The 22,725-nt window shown below is 39.0% G+C and overlaps 1 protein-coding gene across 1 annotated transcript in view; it reads right to left on the bottom strand.

The window, feature by feature from the left end:
* FYB2 (FYN binding protein 2) overlaps positions 1-22,725 on the bottom strand; it is a 130,659-nt gene that overhangs the window by 2,080 nt on the left and 105,854 nt on the right. Inside the window, exons 11-15 of the mRNA XM_052638062.1 lie at positions 18,956-19,054; positions 16,272-16,300; positions 14,542-14,602; positions 5,167-5,250; positions 2,133-2,214 (exon numbers count right to left, since the gene is read on the bottom strand). Of these exons, the coding sequence (XP_052494022.1) occupies positions 2,133-2,214; positions 5,167-5,250; positions 14,542-14,602; positions 16,272-16,300; positions 18,956-19,054 (355 nt within the window). The remainder of the gene's footprint in view (positions 1-2,132; positions 2,215-5,166; positions 5,251-14,541; positions 14,603-16,271; positions 16,301-18,955; positions 19,055-22,725) is intronic.

Here is a 22,725-nt window from a genome sequence, read left to right as displayed (position 1 = left end):
TGTGTGTGTTATTAACTAGCCAGCCTATCCATGTACAGGTATACCACCTTTTAATGTATTAAAATCCACTTATTGGAAAAAGTTCTAGAATATGTAGCTTATGCTTGCAGATGTCTACTTCAATAAATAGGGTAGCCACACATCTTCCTTTGCTCAGGATAGTCTCTGTTTATATTTAATGTCTCTAGTTATAAATCCTTACTATGATTAAGTGTGCCTCCTTCCCCTCAGAAGTGTCCTGGATTTGAATGATGAATTATGCTGGGTACCAAATGCGATCTAACCCACAAGACAGGTTTTTCTTTTGCCTAACAGAGTAATAGCTTCCTAACTGATCTTACCCTTTCCAGACCACCGTTCACGATGATTGCTTAAAATGCAAATCTGATTTCTTAAAATAAAATTCTAAAAACTCTTCATTCAAACCCAGATTTCTTAGTTTGACATTTAGGGTCCTTTGCACAACATCATTCCCCATCCCCCTCTCTTTCTTTTCCCTTCATTGAAGCCTCATCAAGCTATATGATAATCCTGAATGCACTGTGTACCTTCCATATTTCCAATGCATTGCTCTTGCTGTTTTCTCTGCCTGAAATGCTTTTTTTCTCTTAAGCACTATTCATGAAGGCTTTCATGACTGCCATGTATAATTTACTGTCTTAACTGCACTTTGTATGTACCCCATGATGACATTTAATCAACATAATGTCTCCTAAAATAAAAATTGGAAGCAGTTTTCTCCATCCTTGCACCCTCAATGCCTGACACAGATGAAACACCCAATATTTTGGTTGGGTGTGATTTGAGATGAGTAAAAATTATTGAAACTGTATAGTTTTTTTAATGATATATCAAGGAGACTCACCACAGGTGACTGGGAAGAATAGACTCAAGAGAATGGGAATTTCTGCTGCCTATGAGAGCATCAGAAATACAGTGGTGAATAAAAGCACTAGATGGAACATAGGGCCCTTTCAACAAGTAATTGTTACACATTCATTTTTCAACTAATCAAATAACATGGTTTACAGTAAGTAATTTCATATTATAATTTATAGATCTAGTAACTCAAATTAGCTTGGTTCAAGCAGAACTTATTAATGATTAAAAAGTATTTGTGTTTATTCCTAAATTGAGTCCAAAAACATTTTTATACAGTGTTAGGTACTACTATTACACTTGCTACATGGACATGATACATAATATAACCTCTGTCCTCCAGGAATTCAAAGTTTAACTGATGAACATGTATTGCAATAATGCTAATGTTTTGTGATAAGCTAGAGGTTTGCTCAGGTATAAAGTATTGTAGAGGGAGAGCAATTTCTTTAATCAGCAAGTGTGAGTTCCTAGAGGAGATGCCTGGACTAGGTCATCACAGATGAACAGGTGCTAGTCAGATGGAGAAGCAGCAAGGGTACACTGGACAGTGGAACGGATCAGGTCAACGTCTAGAGGAAGGAAATAGTGGGACAAGGATGCAGGTGCATGTTCACTCGAGAAACAGAACGAGGCGCAAAGTGCAAGCTGGAAGAATGGCACGAAATAAAACCAGGAAGACGAAGGTCATGACACGAAGAGTTTTGTATAACTCTCTCTCAATCCAATGTCTGGTACGCGGGAGGTGTTCAGTATATGTTTCTTAATAATTCTTACTGTGACAGTACATGAAATCAAAAGGGAGGAGTGTCTGAACCTTGAAATTACAGAAAAATGCCCCATGGACTCAATGACAGAGTTGTTTAATCATTTAGTGTATCCATTTTTATGTTGGGAGCTAAGGGGGAACTTCAACAAGACAAAAATCTGTCCTTTAAAAGGGACTCAAGACTTAGTTCGGACTACACACACACACACACACATACACACACACACTTTGGCTCAAGGAGTTAGGGAAGAGTGATGACATTTGAATAGAGTCTTAAAGAACAACTTAGCAGTTTTTCCAGGCAGAGGAAATAGCATGTACAAAGGTATGATAATACAGAAATGTATTGAGAAAAATTCACCTATCACATGTTTAATCAAAGATCATGACAGTCCCAGAGAGGCAGATGTGCACCACACTTAACAGAATTTTTTTTTTAAATTTTAATTCCTCTGCTAATGTTTACCTTCAGAGAAGAACATACCTTGAATCTCTCTCTAAAAAGTCTTTCTTCTCTTTTCATCCTATCCTTCTCTAAATTTTGCTTCTTGGTTTTGAAGAAACTCCTAGATGGCAAGAAATGTGCAGGTAGAGTTAAGTGTTACTATATATAAAAAACTCTTTAAGCTTCCAAAGCTATAAACTCATTCTACTCCAGGATAAATTCAGGTATAATTCTGTGTATAATTTTATACCATCTTATTGTTGCCTCTTCTTTCTCAAATCCATCTGCATACCTGCCTCCAGAGTCATCTTTCTAAAATTTAATTGATCATATCACTCTCTTGCTTAAAACCTTCTGGTCTATCTCTGCTGCCTCTACTGTAAGATAAAGTCAGGTCCCATTGTGTTGTACACAGGGTATTTTATAATCTGGCCCAACCCCCCTTTCCAGCTGTCCTTTTCCATATAACATTCAAAGTCTACATGGAACATCTTAGAAGGTGGGCTGTCATTTCCATGCCTTTATACCAGGAAACTGCCCTCAAACTTCTATGAGAACTAGCCATCATCCTGATTAATAAAGGGATAATAAAAGGGTTGCACTAAAATTACTCTAAAAACATAATCCTTACTTATTGGTAGAGTAAGTTATGGTAAAAAAAAATCATTTAAAAAGGAACAAAGAATGCATAGAATTTGATACATCAATCTACAGGAATAATGTTAAACTCAGTATTGCATTTTCAAATTACTCAGTTGAAGAAAACAACTATAATATCAGTTTGTTGTAAGAAATAAAGCACTTGAAGATTGTTTCCTAAAACGATTTACGTATAGTCATTAAAATAGTGGGTTTCCCCAGTAGCTCAGAGGGTAAAGAATCCACCTGCAATGCAGGAGACATAGGGTATGTGGGTTTGATCCCTGGGTCGGGAAGATCCCCTGGAGTAGGAAATGGCAACCTACTCTAGCATTCTTGCCTGGAGAATCCCATGGACTGAGGAAAGCTTTTTTTTTTTTTGGCAGGAGATGGGGAAAGTAAGAAATTTCACTGATATTTCATTTCTTGGAATTTTGTTTTGCTATGCTATGCAAAATTAAAAGATGCTTGCTCCTTGGACGAAAACCTATGACAGACCTAGACAGCATATTAAAAAGCAGAGACATCACTTTGCAACAAAGGTCCGTATAGTCAAAGCTATGGTTTTTCCAGTAGTCATGTACTGATGTAAAAGTTGGACCATAATAAAGGCTGAGTGCTGATGAATCAATGGTTTCAAAGTGTGGTGCTGGAAGTGATGATTAAGAGTCCCCTTGGACAGCAAGGAGATCAAACCAGTAAATCCTAAAGGAAATCAACCCTGAATATTCATTGGAAGGACTGATGCTGAAGCTCCAATACTTTGGCCACCTGATGTGAAGAGCAGACTTATTGGAAAAGACCTTGATGCTCGGAAGCACTGAGGGCAGGAGGAGAAGTGGGAGACAGAGGATGAGATGGTTGGACGGCATCACTGACTCAATGGACATGAGTTTCAGCAAACTCTGGGGGATGGTGAAGGATGGAGAAGCCTGGTGTGCTGCAGTCCATGGTGTTGCAAAAACTTGGACATGATTGAGTGACTGAACAACAAAATGCAAAAGTAGAAGTGTGATGTTTAAGGTAGAAAGATGCTTTTTTAGTCTTGAATACATCTTTCCAACTTGGGAAAAGTAAATTACATCAAGTCTAAACTTAAAAACTTAAAGAAGGCCCATCCTCACCCTATGCCATCCTCTGAGTTTAAATTTGGTATAGATTGATGTCTGATTTCTTCTGGGGTGCCCCTCTAGGACTTTTCTAGACAGATTTCCCAGAGCAGACAGACCATACAGTGTTTTCAGCCCAGTGACTGTTTAGACAAGGATTTCCCCAAAATATTACTTAAAGTGCCTCAGCTCCTGCCCTAGATCCCAGCAACTGAGAAGACTGAAGCACAGAGCACTAAGTCACCATCAGAGATAGTAAAAAACATCACCTCCCCCCACAGCCACCTAGGGATTTGAATCACATGAATAAAGGATAGATCTTGAGTCAATAAAACACTGTTTTATTTCTAACACTAATGTAGTGGTCACTAGAATTATATTGTTTCAAGAAGAAAAGTTATGAGCAACCTAGATAGTATATTCAAAAGCAGAGACATTACTTTGCCGACTAAGGTCCGTCTAGTCAAGGCTATGGTTTTTCTTGTGGTCATGTATGGATGTGAGAGTTGAACTGTGAAGAAGGCTGAGTGCTGAAGAATTGATGCGTTTGAACTGTGGTGTTGGAGAAGACTCCTGAGAGTCCCTTGGACTGCAAGGAGATCCAACCAGTCTATTCTGAAGGAGATCAACCCTGGGATTTCTTTGGAAGGAATGATGCTAAAGCTGAAGCTCCAGTACTTTGGCCACCTCATGTGAAGAGTTGACTCATTGGAAAAGACTCTGATGCTGGGAGGGATTGGGGGCAGGAGAAGGGGATGACCGAGGATGAGATGGCTGAATGGCATCATGGACTCAATGGACGTGAGTCTGAGTGAACTCCGGGAGATGGTGAGGACAGGGAGGCCTGGCATGCTGTGATTCATGGGGTCGCAAAGAGTCGGACATGACTGAGCAACTGAACTGAACTGACTGAACTGATGTTAGGGAAACCAGCCTTGCTATGTGATACCCAGTTTCTCTTCTCAAGGCATCATTCAAGTTCTAAATGGTGTATTATTTAAGTTCATTCTTACAGGGAAAAGGTTCCTACAGCCTAGAGGAAGACGGGAAATTTTTCATCCTTTGATAAAAAATGATGGCTAGAATTCTTTTCTTGCTCCCTATCTACCAAAAGCAGGAATGATAAATGTGTGTGACACTTCACATTTTCATATTTTCTCTCTCTTTTAATCCTCTCTGTTGTACTGTAATATAGATGTTAATATTCTCATTCAGTAGCTGAGGAATCCAAATATCAAATTTAATAAACTGACAAGATCACACAGCTAGTAAGAGGTATAAACTGCAACAGAAAAGCTGTAGTGTGAGTGCACTTGTGTGCTTACCTTTCTGATTCTTTAGCACCTTTTTTCTTTTTTTCTTTCAATGTCAAAAACTTCGGCTTCCAAGATTTTACTTTAAGTTCATCACTGAGAAGAAAAATATTTTGTGCAAGTAAATTAAGATTGAACTAAAGTCTTCATGGAACTATCAATAGTTTTTGGGCAATTGTGTTTTACCAAAAAATTAGAAAGTCATCTAGAAGTATGTTTTGATAATCTATGGCAAGGCCAGAGAGTAAATATTTTATGCTTTGCAAGGCATGCTATCTATCATAACAATTTGACATTGCTATTGTTACTATATTCATAAAAACAAGTGGCTGGCCATATCTAGCTCCCAGGCCATAGCTTGCTAACGTCTGATCTGTGGCAATCCAAATTTGAAACCAGAATCTGAAAAATAATAGATATACTATATTGCTTTGCTATACACCCCAAACTAACACATTGTGAATCAACTGTGCTCTAATATAAAATAAAAATAAAAAAATCTGAAGCCAGAAGCAAGAGATCAACTTGTTTATAATCATACTTTCTCTCCTTTCTGAGCCTTAGTTTCTTCACCTAAATAGAACATGAATGATAAAATGGACCCTCACTATGAGACAGGACTATCCCAATTAGTGTTGAGCAGAAAAGGATGCAGAGAGTGGATAGGGTATTACAGAAGAAACAATTTTTGAGCACCTGTGTGTCAAGTCTTATGCTTGGCATTTTACATATCTTAACTAATGTGTTTTTTACAGTAAGCATTGCAACAATCAGTGTTTCATAACGTTTTACAAAGTGGGAAATAGATGATCTTCGTAACTTATCATGGTCACAGAAACAGTACTTTGAACCCAGTGGCTTTGTATCCAAATGTGCTTGACAACAAAGTCTACAGTCTTTGATCATGCCTGCTGCTTCAAAATGTTTCTTCACTTGTTTAGTTCAGTCACTCAATTGTGTCCAACTCTTTGGGACCCCATGGACTGTAGCATGCCAGGCCTCCCTGTCCATCACCAACTTCTTGAGTTTAACCAAATTCATGTCCATTGAGTCAGTGATGCCATCCAACCATCTCATCCTCTGTCGTCCCCTACTCCTCCCGCCTTCAATCTTTCCCAGCATCAGGGTCTTTTCCAATGAGTCAGCTCTTTGCATCAGGTGGCCAAAGTATTGGAGTTTCAGCTTCAACATCAGTCCCTCCAATGAATACTCAGGACGGATCTCCTTCAGGATGGACTGGTTGGATCTCCTTGCAGTCCAAGGGACTCTCAAGAGTCTTCTCCAACACCACAGTTCAAAAGCATCCATTCTTTGGCGCTCAGCTTTCTTTATAGTCCAACTCTCACATCCATACATGATCACTGGAAAAACCATAGCCTTGACTAGACAGACCTTTGTTGGAAAAGTACTATTTCTGCTTTTTAATATACTGTCTAGGTTGGTCATAACTTTCCTGCCAAGAAGTAAGCGTATTTTAATTTCATGGCTGTAATCACCATCTGCAGTGATTTGGGAGCCCAAAACAATAAAGTCTGCCACTGTTTCCCCATCTGTATGCCACGAAGTGATGGGACTGGATGCCATGATCATAGTTTTCTGAATGTTGACCTTTAAGTCAACTCTCTCACTCTCCTGTTTCACCTTCATCAAGAGGTTCTTTAGTTCTTATTCACTTTCTGCTATAAGGGTGGTGTCATCTGTATCTCTGAGGTTATTGATATTTTTCCCGGCAATCTTGATTCCAGCTTGTGCTTCATCCAGCCCAGCATTTCTCATGATGTACTCTGCATATAAGTTAAATAAGTAGGGTGACAATATACAGCCTTGACATACTCCTTTTCCTATTTGGAACCAGTCTGTTGTTCCATGTCCAGTTCGCACTGTTGGTTCCTGACCTGCATATATTTTTCTCAAGAAGCAGGTCAGGGGGTCTGGTATTCCCATCTCTTTCAGAATTTTCCACAGTTTATTGTGATCCACACAGTCAGTCTTTGGTGTAGTCAATAAAGCAGAAATAGATGTTTTTCTGAAACTCATGCTTTTTTGATGATCCAGCAGATGTTGGCAATTTATATGTTCATCATTGATGTGAGCAAAACTGACCCTTCCTCTGTCGACCATTTGTATGTATGTGGTGTCTGCACATCAGAACACAGTAACTCTTCACTGAGTAAATTAGAACCACAAGGATACTATGTCAGAGGAATTTTAAAAGTTCTTAGTGACACTGAGTCACCATTCCCTTCAGATTATGGTCCAAGTGTCTGACAGAATATTAAGGATGTGGCATCTAACCAGCATTAAAGATGCAGCCTAGGAATATGAGACTAACAGACATAGACTACTATATGTAAAACAGATAAGAAGCAAGGATATACTGTGCAGCGTAGGAAATTATATTCCGTATAATACCCTGATGGGACATAATCAGAAAAAAATAAACTCAATCACTGTGCTGTACACTTGAAACTAATACAGTATTGTAAGTCAACTATAGTTCAATAAAATAGAAAGATGCAGCTTAGCCAAGGCTTTCAAGAACTTGCTTAGGGATCTTGTATAAAAGGCTTTCCAGGACTTGCCTAGGGATCTCCCATCACTCTTTGCTCAACGTCCATTGCCTTTGGAGTCTATAACAAGGAAGGAGCTCAGCAGTTACTTTTCTACCTGTCTGATGTTCACTCATTTATATCTCCATTTTAGGTTCACAAAAGATGGGATCCAGAGAAGGATTCCAGATACATCTACTACAAGCTTATCACAATGCTAGGCAAAGAGGAAGTGTTCAGTGAGAATTCATGCATGGGCTTGTTAGGAAGGAGCTATAGCTATGTGGGAGAAGGCAATGGCAACCCACTCCAGTACTCTTGCCTGGAAAATCCCATGGATAGAGGAGCCTGGTAGGCTACAGTCCACAGGGTCGCCAAGAGTCGGACACGACTGAGCGACTTCATTTTCACTTTTCACTTTCATGCATTGGAGAAGGAAATGGCAACCCACTCCAGTGTTCTTGCCTGGAGAATCCCAGGAACAGTGGAGCCTGGTGGGCTGCCATCTGTGGGATCACACAGTCAGACATGACTGAAGCAACTTAGCAGCAGCATAGCTATGTGTGCAGGGAGTAGGCAAAGCAAATGCCTACTGAACAGTTTATTTTCTTTACTTATTATAAAGCACTGTATCCTGAGTATTTAAAAAACTGGAAGCAGAACTATAAAAGAGACAAATTAAGCATAATCTGACCTCTCAAAGGTCCAAATTTCCTTCTAAACATTTTCTAAGCACTTTTAAGAACTGAATTGTGATCAAAACTATATATATAATTTTGCATTCTGCTATTTTTCAATTATAGTGAAAGCATTTACCCATGTCACTGGAAACTATTTTACAAACACTTAAGTGGTCATGTTGACTAATATTCCTAGTGAATTTAGGTGGTATTAAACATTTCTTTTTATATACAGCCCTGAGATAGACATTTTATATATAATTTTAATGTTTCCATTATTTTTTACTAGAGCTAATTGCTTGTAGCAGACTTGCAGAAAGGGTTTGGGCATTGTAGATACATAGTACCATATTGTTCTTTGGGAAAAGTTATTAACACTTTTTACCCCTGCTAGCCATGTGACCATTATGGTCAACTCTTTGCCTCTCTGCAACTTGTTTTAGCTTTTATAGGGATCTAGTTAGAGAGCTTAATGAATTTGACAGGACAAGGATTGTTTTTTGTCATATCACAGGCTGAAACTAAGGTTCAGAGAAGTAAGAAGACATGCCACAGGCCCCACTAGTGCCAGACTGCAGAAGGTGCTCCAGTGTCCTTTTCAAGATCCCCCTCTGCTTCCTTTCCTTGGTGACTCTAGGAGAGATTCTAATGAACAAAAGGAGATGAAAAGCAGAGGTCTGGATTATCTAGAAACAATTCAATCCAGAGTTGTTTAGGCATCTCTTCCACCTAATACCTACCAGGACATGACATACAAACTATCCAAGCTTACAAGAACTCAGATATCATCTTCCATCTCCCTTCTCACCCCAAATTGTGCTGTTTTCCATCAGTGTTCCATCTGCTACAAATGTCTTTAATAATTGATTCATCTGAGGCCATACTACAGAAGATATACTCCATCACATGAAATAGAAAATGGTCAGGTTTCACTAGGCTTAAGTGACTTCATAAGTATCATTTAATCACAAAATATCTTCATTTTTATCACCATCTCAGAACACATTTTGATCACTTTTTCATCTTAGCAACTTTAATAATATTCCAAAAACACAAGAGAAGACTCTACACATGGACATCACCAGATGGTCAACACCAAAGTCAGATTGATTATATTCTTTGCAGACAAAGATGGAGAAGCTCTAGACAGTCAGCAAAAACAAGACCAGGAGCTGACTGTGGCTCAGATCATGAGCTCCTTATTGCCAAATTCAGACTTAAATTGAAGAAAGTAAGGGAAACCACTAGACCATTCAGGTATGACCTAAATCAAATCCCTTATGATTATACAGTGGAAGTGAGAAATAGATTTAAGGGCCTAGATCTGACAGATAGAGTGCCTGATGAACTAAGGACTGAAGTTCGTGACATTGTACAGGAGACAGGGATCAAGTCCATTCCCATGGAAAATAAATGCAAAAAAGCAAAATGGCTGTCTGAGGAGGACTTACAAATAGCTGTGAAAAGAATATAAGAGAAAAGGAAAGATATAAGCATCTGAATGCAGAGTTCCAAAGAATAGCAAGGAGAGATAAGAAAGCCTTCCTCAGTGATCAGTGCAAAGAACTCGAGGGAAAAACAAAATGGGAAAGATTAGAGATCTCTTCAAGAAAATTAGAGACACCAAGGGAACATTTCATGCAAACATGGGCTCCATAAAGGACAGTAATGGTAGGGTCCTAACAGAAGCAGAAGATATTAAGAAGAGGTGGCAGGAATACACAGAAGAACTGTACAAAAAAGATCTTCAAGACCAAGATAATCACGATGGTGTGATCACTCACCTAGAGCCAGACATCCTGGAATGTGAAGTCAAGTGGGCCTTTGAAAGCATCACTACGGACAAAGCTAGTGGAGGTGATGGGATTCCAGTTGAGCTATTTCAAATCCTGAAAGATGCTGTGGAAGTGCTGCACGTAATATGCCAGCCAATTTGGAAAACTCAGCAGTGGCCACAGGACTGGAAAAGGGCAGTTTTCATTCCAATCCCAAAGAAAGGCAATGCCAAAGAAAGCTCAAACTACCACACAATTGCGCTCATCTCACACATTAGTAAAGTAATGCTCAAAATTCTCCAAGCCAGGCTTCAGCAATACGTGAACCATGAACTTCCAGATGTTCAAGTTGGTTTTAGAAAAGGCAGAGGAACCAGAGATCAAATTGCCAACATCTGCTGGATCATCGAAAAAGCAAGAGTTCCAGAAACATCTATTAATAAAGCATCTATTTCTGCTTTATTGACTACGCCAAAGCCTTTGACTGTGTGGATCACAGTAAACTGTGGGAAATTCTGAAAGAGATGGGAATACCAGACCACCTGACCTGCCTCTTCAGAAACCTGTATGCAGGTCAGGAAGCAACAGTTAGAACTGGACATGGAAAAACAGACTGATTCCAAATAGGAAAAGGAGTACGTCAAGGCTGTATATTATCACCCTGCTTATTTAACTTATATGCAGAGTACATCATGAGAAACGCTGGGCTGGAAGAAGCACAAGCTGAAATCAAGATTGCCGGGAGAAATACCAATAACCTCAGATGTGCAGATGACACCACACTTATGGCAGAAAGTGAAGAGGAACTAAAAAGCCTCTTGTAGAAAGTGAAAGAGGAGAGTGAAAAAGTTGGCTTAAAGGTCAACATTCAGAAAATGAAGATCATGGCATCTGGTCCCATCACTTCATGGCAAATAGATGGGGAACAGTGGAAATAGTGTCAGACTTTATCTTTTGGGGCTCCAAAATCACTGCAGATGTTGACTGCAGCCATGAAATTAAAAGACGCTTACTCCTTGGAAGAAAAGTTATGACCAACTTAGCATATTCAAAAGCAGAGACATTACTTTGCCAACAAAGGTCCGTCTAGTCAAGGCTGTGGTTTTTCCAGTGGTCATGTATGCATGTGAGAGTTGGACTGTGAAGAATGCTGACCACTGAAGAATTGATGCTCTTGAACTTTGGTGTTGGAGAAGACTCTTGAGAGTCCCTTGGACTGCAAGGAGATCCAACCAGTCCATTCTGAAGGAGATCAGCCCTGGGTGTTCTTTGGAAGGAATGATGCTAAAGCTGAAACTCCAGTACTTTGGCCACCTCATGTGAAGAGTTGACTCATTGGAAAAGACTCTAATGCTGGGAGGGACTGGGGCAGGAGGAAAAGGGCACGACAGAGGATAAGATGGCTGGATGGCATCACAGACTTGATGGACATGAGTCTGAGTGAACTCTGGGAGTTGGTGATGGACAGGGAGGCCTGGCGTGCTGGAATTCATGGGGTTGCAAAGAGTCGGACATGACTGAGGGACTGAACTGAACAAATATTTTGAATCCAACCTTCCCTCCAAAGCTTTCTGCAGAAGGGTCTAGGTCAAGTTACTCTTCCTAAAGTGTGACTCTAAGTATGTTGTCCTCTTGCCCATAGTTCTGGACTCCCTTATTCAGCAGAGAAAATGTTAGTCACTCAGTTGTTTCTGACTCTTTGTGAACCCATGGACTACAACAAGCCAGACTCCTCAGTCCATGAAATTATCAGGGCAAGAATACTGGGGTGGGTTGCCATGCCCTCCTTCAGGGGATCTTCCCAATCCAGGGATTAAACCAGTGTCTCCTGCAGCAGGAGGATTCTTTACCTACTGAGCCGCCTGGGAAGCCTATTTGGCAGGCAGGCAAAAGAATTTTCTGTAAATAGGGCTCTCCCAATACAAAACTACTAGGTCCTGGATAAAGGTTGTTTGTGTTTGTTTGTTTTTAACAAATTGCTATACTTTGCCCTGGTATTAAGTCCTGCATACTATATTCTAATAACCCCCAGCAAATAAACTGAAACTAGACAGAGGAGTAAGGAATATGCAAGCACAGAAGACAAGGAAACTGCTGTCCTGAGGAAAATGCTGTCAGCACCATGATATTTCAGAAGATTAAACTTTACGTCAAGGGCAAGGTAGGAGTTAAGACAGGTCATTATATTAGATTTTTTTTTTAAGCCAATTCAGCTATATTTATACAAGCCACGGTGAACAAGAATATGGAAATCAGAAAAAAAATTAAAAATTTATACTAGGGAAATACTAAAAGAAAGATCAAGATAAAGATCATGAAAGATCAAGATAAAATATCACTAGGAGATTAGCTTAGTGTGGCAGTGAAGAGACTGGATTGGGGGTCCGGTGGCCAGGGTTTGAATCCTTATTGGCTGCATGAGCTTGGGCAAATAACCTAACCTCTGTGTCTCCGCCTGTTTTTTTTTTTTTTTTTTGGTAAGGATGGACTTCTATTTTTTTGTTGAAAGTCTTGAGGACTACAAATTACGTGCTAAAAGTAGATCACTATGTAGAAACGTAATGAATACATTTTGCCTGTGGATAAAAGCTTTAGCGAAGTCATTCCCTTAATAATTTCACCCCATTCACCATGGTATCAGTTATAAAGTGCCCTTCTTCATAAGGTTATTATACCTTTATTTCAAACTATATTACATGGTATTCCCTCAATAGAAACTTTAAAACACCAAATTCTTGGCTCATAAGAATGGCACCTGTGAAAGGGCAATTCCCCCTCAGTCTGTGGTGGCATTATTCCAAGTTTGTTTCTTTCACCAATCAAAAAAGCTTTCAAAATGTTCACTTTTAATATGAAGTCTTTCCAACAGAAAGTGTGGCCACATTTTGTTTTCTTACAACTCCAACTTTGTATTCCAGGGCTCTCCCCCATCTCCTGCCAAGTTAACATTTCCTGCTCATGACACCACTTTCCTGATCACATGCCTCATGGTCCAGTGAAGCTTCCCAAACACACGTCTTCCATGTACACGCTGCCCTCCTCTCTCCCACAGCAAATCATCCCCACTTCTCTCTCTCAATCCCCAGTCTCCAACTGACAAAATGTTTCCTGTCCTTGCTTGCTTCAGCTTGGCACAGGCTTTCCAGATCCCCTAAAAATGGAAATGTCTGTTTATTTTGACCTTAAATCATTTTGCAAATTTTTTGAAAGCAGGTCTTTCTTCATTAACCAATTTAACAAACTATCTTTTGGTATAGAGGCCACATGATACTTTGGATTAGAAAGCCCAGGCCCCACCTCAGGAAGTTTCCATGTAGAGGAAGAGACAGGGAAGAAATAAGACCAATACAACCGTGAAAAGAATGTTCTGATTAAAAGGGGTACATAACCCAAAATAGGTACCCAAAAGCTCTCTGAGCTTTTGCTTCCTGGGGAAAGCAAAATTTGAATTCAGGTTTAAATAATAAAGTGCTCAGTCAAGCAAAAAGCATGGCAAAGTGTGTTATGGGCAGAACAATTCTTTCATTCTTAAATTCTAACCTTGGAAAGCCTTTTCCCAGATATCTACCCTAAAATGACTATCAGCCTCCTCCCAACACACATAGCATATGCCCAGTCTCTTTCAGAATATCCAAAGCAATCAAATTCCCATGTTTAATGATCCATCATTTATATATCTGTCCAATCAGAAAGGAATAGGAATTATAACTTTTATTCACTGTATTATACCCAACACTTAGCACAGTGCCTGTTCAGTAAATATTTGTTGGATGAATTGAAGAATTTGGAGCAAACATGAAAGTTTAGACATGCTGGATAGCTTGATGAGTTCAAGTACTACCCAGATAATACAGTGTGGATGGAACACAGGAATAATGGGTGAGTGGCAAGTACAGTTGAGGCTGAGAGTTTGCCAGGGCTGTATCAATAATGAATTTTATGTCTTCTTAAGCAGTTTCAATTTCATTCTGCCATTGCAGTAATCCAGCTGAGAAACAATAGGTGCCTGCATGTGGCTGGTAGTGAGGATGGGAAACAGGAACACTTTGAAAGATTTCAGTTATTTAGGCTTTGAGAACGTTGGTTCTGCCAGCTGGTGCTTGCCATCCTCCATAGGAGGCTATTAAATAAGTGTTGTATTGAAATGAGTTTCAAGGTGATAGATTCAAAGGTAAGAAACAAAGCTCCAGTGAGTTTTGAAACACCTACCACTGTTAGGTCATCTGTATTATTCATTGTTCCCCCTTCCTAGTGGAAGCAGTATATTACAACTTGACTTTTCACCCAAGGATCTAAAGAGATGGTCCTCTGACCATAGTTAACAAAACGTCAGGAAATGGGTTAAACACCAGCAGAGATGACCAATGCAGTAAATTGACTTACTTTGGCTGTTTTCCATTTATGGCCACATCATCGTAGATAATAACTTCCTGAGACCTAAGTTCTAGCATCAAGATAGGATGAAAATAGTCTGTTATTCGATACAGTTTATACAATCCCTGACTTTACAAATTATACACAATTACTTTTCCACATGGATCTCTGAACCTGTTTTATCAAAATCTGATCATAGACTATAGATAGGCTGAAAGGATCAAGGAACAAAAAAAAGAATCCATTTGGGAAAAATTCAACTGAGGATTAAAAAAGAGATGTCCTGGTATCTGAAACACATGCATAATTTATATCAATTTGATTTCATGCAACTTTCTAAAAAATATGAGTTGCTGAAGGGATCATTTTAGACTGGGTTCCCATCAACCTGGAACTGGACAAAGATGTTACACTGCTAGAATAAGAGAGGGCTGAATTTCAAGGGGAAAACACCAACTTAATAGACATTAATGTTCTTCCATGATTTTTATTTCAAATCATTGACAACTGCTTCTTTATAATAATCCTGTGTAAAATTGAACCTAACCTAGTGCATAATCATAATTAGACATTTTCAGTTTAGGATATTCACATTCCTTAGCGCTCTACATAGAACTCCATAACGTTCAAGTGACTTACCACTTGAACTAGTTAGAAACCTTTTGGCATAATTATTCACAATTCATGTTCAATTATTCATAAATCTGGATGGAGGTAAAATGCATGCCTGTAATGGCACCCCACTCCAGTACTCTTGCCTGGAAAATCCCATGGACGGTGGAGCCTGGTGGCCTGCAGTCCATGGGGTCGCACAGAGTCGGACACGACCGAGCGACTTCACTTTCACTTTTCACTTTCATGCATTGGAGAAGGAAATGGCAACCCACTCCAGTGTTCTTGCCTGGAGAATCCCAAGGATGAGGGAACCTGGTAGGCTGCCGTCTATGGGGTCGCACAAAGTCGGACACGACTGAAGCGACTTAGCACCAGTAGCAGTACTAAGTAGACTTTTAAAAAAATAGACCAAGGATTATTTTAGGAGATGTAATTATACCAGGTTTATATAATTATTTGTTATTTAGTGCAGCAAACTCATATTTGTGGAATATAAAATACACTTTAATTGCCAAGTCAGAGTAAAATCAAAGTAGCCTCTATCACTAGAGCCCATAAACTAAACCTAACAAACAACAAAACACATGGCCCTCCCTCACTGACACATTCAACTTACAGAATGTGATTGAGAGTGAGCACACTATATGTCAGGCACTGTGCTAATTTGTGCACTGTTCCTTTTATAGCAAAGCAAACAATATTCCAGTGACTCACCCTTGATTCAGTTAGTATGTATACTGGAAAGTGTTCATGTTCAAATTACTGTGTCTTAATTCGGGTGAGCTGACTGTGGCAAAATGTAAAATGCACACACTTTGTGTATTCAGAGACAAGTACAAATCCTAGGTCACTAAAATAGGAATGTTAGTCTGAGAGTCTTCCTACAAAGGGATAATGCATCTATTTCTTAGTTATTAAGGGGCGCCTGGTCTATAGGAGGCACTTGAGAAATGTCACCCATTTTCCCCAAAGTAAATAATACTATGATGTAAAATATCTTCCTTGATTTTAATGTATCAATTTTTCATTACATGTGGAATTCAGAGAGGATTAGTACTTCTTTCTTAGACTGAAAATGTCAGTGCTGAGTAATTTTGTTCCAGCAGTAAGTGAATGTCACTTACCTAAATCAGGCAGCGAAAGGGAAAATGCCCTGTTAATTGACAAAAGACACAAAGGGTTAAGGGAAAAGCCATATTCAGAAATGTTCATTGATAACATCTCAAACAACATAGTGATGACTAGGTTTCTTGATTTGGATGCTTTGGGGGAAAAAAATGTCAATATGAAGCAAACCTTCCCTGCAGCTTTATTCTGATCACCTCTCCCCTTCGTGTAAATGAGCTTATTTATCCCCAGTGACCATCCTTACCCACTTTCCTAATGGGACAGTCTCAGGCTCTCCCACAGCTCTTCTCTGTCCACAGGATCCTATTGCTCCCTTCTAGCCTTCCAGGATGCCAATCAGATATATCCAGTGTGTGGGACACAAGGTGAGTGAGATGACCCTCTGGAGATGCTGGACTCTATGTACAGGTTTAAACAGAGAGGTGACTTAAGGGGAGAATGCCAGGCCAGATGGAGATGGAAGATGGTAAATGTGCCAAGTAGGAGAGGACACTTGGCTAAGTAGATTGTCCGGTTTTCCTCAAATCTCATAGTTAAGGAGACCACATGGAAAGAAGTATGATGTGGTAGGGAAAAAATTCATGTGTTTTAAGCAACTAATTTAAGCTCAGTCCTATGGGCCTGGCAACAAAAGGTAAATAAAGTTCTGTGTTATCTTGGTATGTCTCCATGGCAATAATTGAAAAATTAAGTAGAAAGGCAAATTTTTGCAAAATTTAAGGGGAAAAAATCTTTTCAGACCTTACTAAAAATGGTAGATTTTCCCCTGAATGTAGTGAATTTATCTTTATAGAGGTGTGCAGACACAGAGATTTGGCCTCTTAGGAGTAGCTGCAGAGAAGCTTGTGTAATGGGTTGTACTAGGTAATATGGACCCTTCTTACCCCGAGATTCTCTGACTGTAAGGAAAAAGATTTCTTGTAATAGATCTTACAAGATTTGCACAGGATGTTTTGGAAACACAGAAGAGAAACTGGTAATACAGGTATGGGATTCACGGAATGCATCACAGAAGGGATAATATTTGACCAAATTTTAAGAGAAGACTAGAACTCTGATAATCACAGGAAGATAGAGGACCGCAGATGCATTTCATACCTATGGATATCATGGTTAAAAGCAAGGAGGCATGAAATACCATGGTGTACATATAGGGTATGTGTTAATGGGGTGGAGCTGAGAGTAAATCTGAGTAAGATGGAGCTGGACAAGTAGGAAGGGGACTGCCATAATAGTATTTACTTGCAATGAAAAAGGATTGGATATTTGTTCTAAAAGTCATAAACAGTCACTGAATAGTTCTAAGAAAAAGGAAATCACATTTACATGTAAAAAACATCAGCATTCTCACCTGGATTAAATTTTTAAGGGGCTGCAGGCACCATGCTAATAATTTTTGTCAGAAACATCTAACCTGCTAAGGTAAGGGTGTGCCTTTAAGGGTCTCACCGGCCACTAGAACTAGACTCTGTCTTCCATGTTTAGGGCTGCAATTTCTAAACCTCATATACTGTATAAATCTCTTGGTAGATCTAGATCCAACGTACAGTTAGACTTAAATTCATGTTGCTTTAAGGTTTTATCATTGAAAAGAACTTCAAGATAAAATAACAAATTCCATGTCAATATATGTAGTGACCAGGGGCAAATTATTTTACCATCCCATGCCCTCATAAAATACAGATCTATGTCTATGTTTCTCTCCCTCCCTCTGCCTTCAGAGACCATGCAATCTCCTATTATAAGCTGAAAGAAATGTGGTCCCTATGGATGCAAAATGGAAGTGACTTGCCCATAGTTGCACACTGAATAAATGGAAGAGCTGAAACTAGAATCCAGAATCCAGTCTCTCCTACACATGAATTGTAACCTTCCCAAATCCCATCGGTAATTAGCTAGGGTGAACTTGGAGGGTCCCTTCCAGAGCTAAGACTGAGATACATGGACCATTCAGCTGAAAAGTTCATCTCCCCTCTCCACACACTACCTCTCTCAAGAGAGGCAAATTAGAATATGGAAGTGTAGACAAAAACCACTGGAGCCTGTAGGACTGAGAAAGCATGCTGCTGCTGCTAAGTTACTTCAGTCGTGTCCGACTCTGTGTGACCCCATAGACAGCAGCCCACCAGGCTCTCCCATCCCTGGGATTCTCCAGGCAAGAACACTGGAGTGGGTTGCCATGTCCTTCTCCAATGCATGAAAGTGAAAAGTGAAAGTGAAGTCGCTCAGTCGTGTCCAACCCTCAGCGACCCCATGGACTGCAGCTTTCCAGGCTCCTCCGTCCATGGGATTTTCCAGGCAAGAGTACTGGAGTGGGGTGCCATTGCCTTCTCCAAAAGAATGTAATTAATAAGGTAATGCTCAGTAGTAACAATAGGAATATATGCCAAGGATGATGAGGAAGTTCCTTTCCTGGACTTTTTAAGACTTTCCCTCTACCTTTGTTCAAAATCTTCCCTTGTCAATTTTTCAAAAAGGACATTGTCACTTTCTCACTAGCATGTGTGTGTGTGAGGCACTCAATACTGGCAAGGAGGAGGTAGGTGATAACCAGGGCTTTGGTTTTAGCATCTGGTACCCCTTTCACTAGAAGAACAGGATGGAGACTAACAGCTGTGTAACTACCAGGGTGGCACTGCTAATCCTCTCCTAGAAAGAGAAATAAAAAGGGACTTTTTACCTTATATTTTCTTTTGAATTGATTTTCTTCACTTTAAATCTACCCTTTCCTTTCTTGAAGAACTTCTGCAGTCTTTTAAGTGATGCTTTTCCATCTGAACTAAGAGGAATCAGAGAATATAAATAACACATAAACATAAACAAACATATAACACATAAACATATTTACAAACATAAATTCTGTTTGAGAGAGTACTGGGGATGGGAAGCTGCTGTAGTAAAATAGATGAGAGACTTCAGTCTCATTACTATTAATAAAACACACCCACTTAAAGAAGAGCAGGAAAATACCTTGTCAACCCCTATGTTCTTCTTTTTTTAGATTCTGATAGGAATTAGCACATACCAGCTATGAAGGAAATTATTACATTTCAATACAAACTTTCACCTACTCCAAATGGTCTTTATTTTACAGAGTTTATGGAGCAAAGTCTTCCTTTTAGAGACCATGAAATTAGTGAAATTCCTGGCTCCTGAGATTCATATCACTGATCTTAACTTATGGGATGATAATATAACAGTGATGCTACACTGACTGCCTGCTTAATGATTAAAATTTGTCCAAATGTGCCCTGATTTTTGGGGGTGGGGAAAGGTTAGGGAAAGTGGATGATACACCCACGTCATCCCACCCAGCATAAATGCCCTATTTTCCTTTCAACCTTCAAACTTTTTGCTTTTGACTGCTGCTATTTTCCTTCCCACAATGTACCCCTAATAACTGAATTTGATTAATAATCCCCATTTGAGCAAATATTGATAACACTGAATTATTACATATTAAATTAAGCCCCAATTCCCAGAGATAGCCTCATTAGATTGAAAAGACACAGGTAAATGAAAAGACACAGGTAAATCATAACCATTGATTTCTTCCTGGAAAAAAACTGAAGCATTTTATTGCTATTTATTTCTTCTTTCTCACTTACTCCCTAATGCAATATCAAAGTCTTCTACTTGGGGAGATGGACATTTTCTCAAAAGAAAAAGCAGCATGCTTAAAAATTACAAGATATGATTATATACAATTACAAATAACCTACTGATAACAGTATTTTATTACAACAGCTTATCTCCACTCTCTATGAAAATCTTCCCTAAAGATGGAGTGGGTAGTGATGGAGGTCTTTTCCTAAACTTCGGTTTTCCCAGACTAGCAGGAAATACCCTTAGGTATGAAGTCAAGAAAAAGAGAAACTTGCTCTATCTTTGGGTGGTTGCTCTTTGTTTTGTAGACATCTTCATACATTTGTTCACTATTTTCTTTTGAAATTAAAACAATATATTTATAATGGCAGTAATACAGATTCATATTTGACACAAAATTATGGATACCTACCAGGTGCTAGGTACTCTGATCTTTTGTTTGTGAAATAGTTTTTATGGCAACATATGCACATGTTTTTACAAGCAGGTGGTAAAATTAAGTAAACGCTATAAAAGTACGTACAAACAAAAATTAATATTTGCTTCTACCCTGTTTCCATGTTTGTTCTCATTTAGTGAGAGAAAGTTAATTTATTAACAGATTACTTCCTTGACCCTCCCCCTTTGCATATTTCACATTTAACAATCAGTCTACTAAACACCAGACGTTGTGCTGAACGCTGGAGAAGTAATGGAGACAACCAGACACATCTTGAACAGTCCTCCTCTATAGCATGGCTTTCACCCCATCCAACACATAGGCTTAAAATACACAGATATACTTTGAATCTACCCTGGCAATGGAGGATTTTCAAGTTCAGAACTTAATCCACATTGAGTTTAGGAGAGTCACTTAACTTCTCTATGCCTCAATTTCCTTTTTTAAAAATGAGGGTACTGTGTTTAATGATCTCTAGACTGCTCTCCATCTCTGACATTCTAAGAAGGACAAAACAAAAACCAGTAGCATTCGATTATCCTTCCTCCATTACCTTTTCATTCATTTAAAAGATTTTTTTAATATCTTAACATGTGCCTGGCATTATGACATGGGTAAGGAAAAACGGTAAGTGTAAAGAAGAAAATCATCTAAGAGGGAAGACAGCTAATAAAGAATCACATAAATATAGAATTTTTAATAACTGTGACAAGTGCTGTTAAAGAAAGGGTAATGGTAATACTATAAGACTACATACTTAGGAGAATATTCCCTAGGGAATAATGATTGAGCTGAGATCAGAAGAAATATTAAGAGTCACTTTAACAAAGGGGCACAGAAGAGGAAAAAAATTCCAGGAAGAGGGAGTAGCATATGCAAACACTCAGCAGTGGGAGCTTAGCAAGTGCGAGAAATTAAAAGGTCACCATGACTGCATCTCAAAGATGAAGACTGAGCATGTGTGAGAAGAGGCTGGAGGGGTAGGTAGGGACACTCAAGTCCTCTATACATGTTAATGTCAATTGTAAAAGTATTGGGAATATACTACAAAGCTACAGTAATCAAGAGAGTATGGTACTGGCACAAAAACAGACACATAGAGCAATGGAACAGAATAGAAACCCACACACTTATGGTCCATTAACTGATGATGAAGAAGGCAAGAATATACAATGGAGAAAAGGCAGTATTTTCAATAAGTGGTGCTGGGAAAACTAGAAGAAAACATAGGCTCTTTGACATAAGTCTTAGCAATGTATTTTTGCTATTTGGATTTGTATATATTGCTATTTGTATTTTTGCTATTTATTTTTGTATTTGGAGCCAGATCTGTCTCCTCAGGCAAGGGATGCAAAACCAAAAACAAATGGGAGCTATTCAAACTTAAAAGCTTTTGCATGGCAAATAAAAACATTAACAAGACCAAAAGACCACCTACTAAATAGAAGATATTTGCAAATGATATGTCTGGTAAGGGATTAACATCCAAAATATATAACAAGCACTTACAACTCAATATGAAAAAAAAAAAAAAGCAACTCAATTAAAAACAGACAGAAGGCCTAAATAGACATCTTTTCAAAAGAGACAAACAGATAGCCAATAGACACAAGGAAGGATGCTCAGTATCACTGATCATCAAGGAAATGCAAATCGAAAGCACAGTGAGATATCACCTCACATCAGTCAGAATGGCTATTGTTAAAAAGATGGCAAAAGATGTTGGTGAGGATGTGGAGGAAAGGGAACCCTCACACTGTTGGTGGGAATGTAAATTGCTACCGCTACTATGGAAAACAGGATGGAGTTTCCTCAAAAAATTAAAACTGTTGTATAATCCAGCAGTTCCACTCTTGAGTATATCTGAAGAAGATGAAGACACCTAATTCAAAAAGATATACAGACCCTAATGTTCATAGCAACATTATTTACAATGGCCAAGATATGGACGCAACCTCAGTACCCATAAACAGATGAATGGATAAAGAAGATGTAGCGTACACACATACACATAAGAATACTAAGCCATAAAAAAAATGAAATTTTTGCCATTTTCAGCAACATGGATGAACTTGGAGAATATTATGCTTAAACATACAGAGAGACAAATACTGTATGTTTTCACTTACAAGTGGAATCTCTGAAATAAAAAATAAGTAAAAGAATGAAACAGACTTGCAGATACAGAGAACCAATGGTTACTGACCTGCCTGTAAGTGTCTGAGGGTCTCCTGTAGAGGTGTGAGTCAGCAATGGCCTGACACAGGGACGGGGCACTGGCAGCAGCAGTCCTGGGAGGCACAATGTGTGGCATAAATTCTCTTGGAGGAGGTCACCATTAGCCCTACCATAAAGCTGCTGGACCCACAAACTGAAGAACAATTATAACAAAGAATTTCCCTTAC

This window comes from Budorcas taxicolor, chromosome 3 (assembly GCF_023091745.1).
Source record: "Budorcas taxicolor isolate Tak-1 chromosome 3, Takin1.1, whole genome shotgun sequence".
Classification (NCBI taxonomy): Eukaryota; Metazoa; Chordata; class Mammalia; order Artiodactyla; family Bovidae; genus Budorcas; species Budorcas taxicolor.
This window is presented reverse-complemented; position numbering and strand designations above follow the sequence as displayed.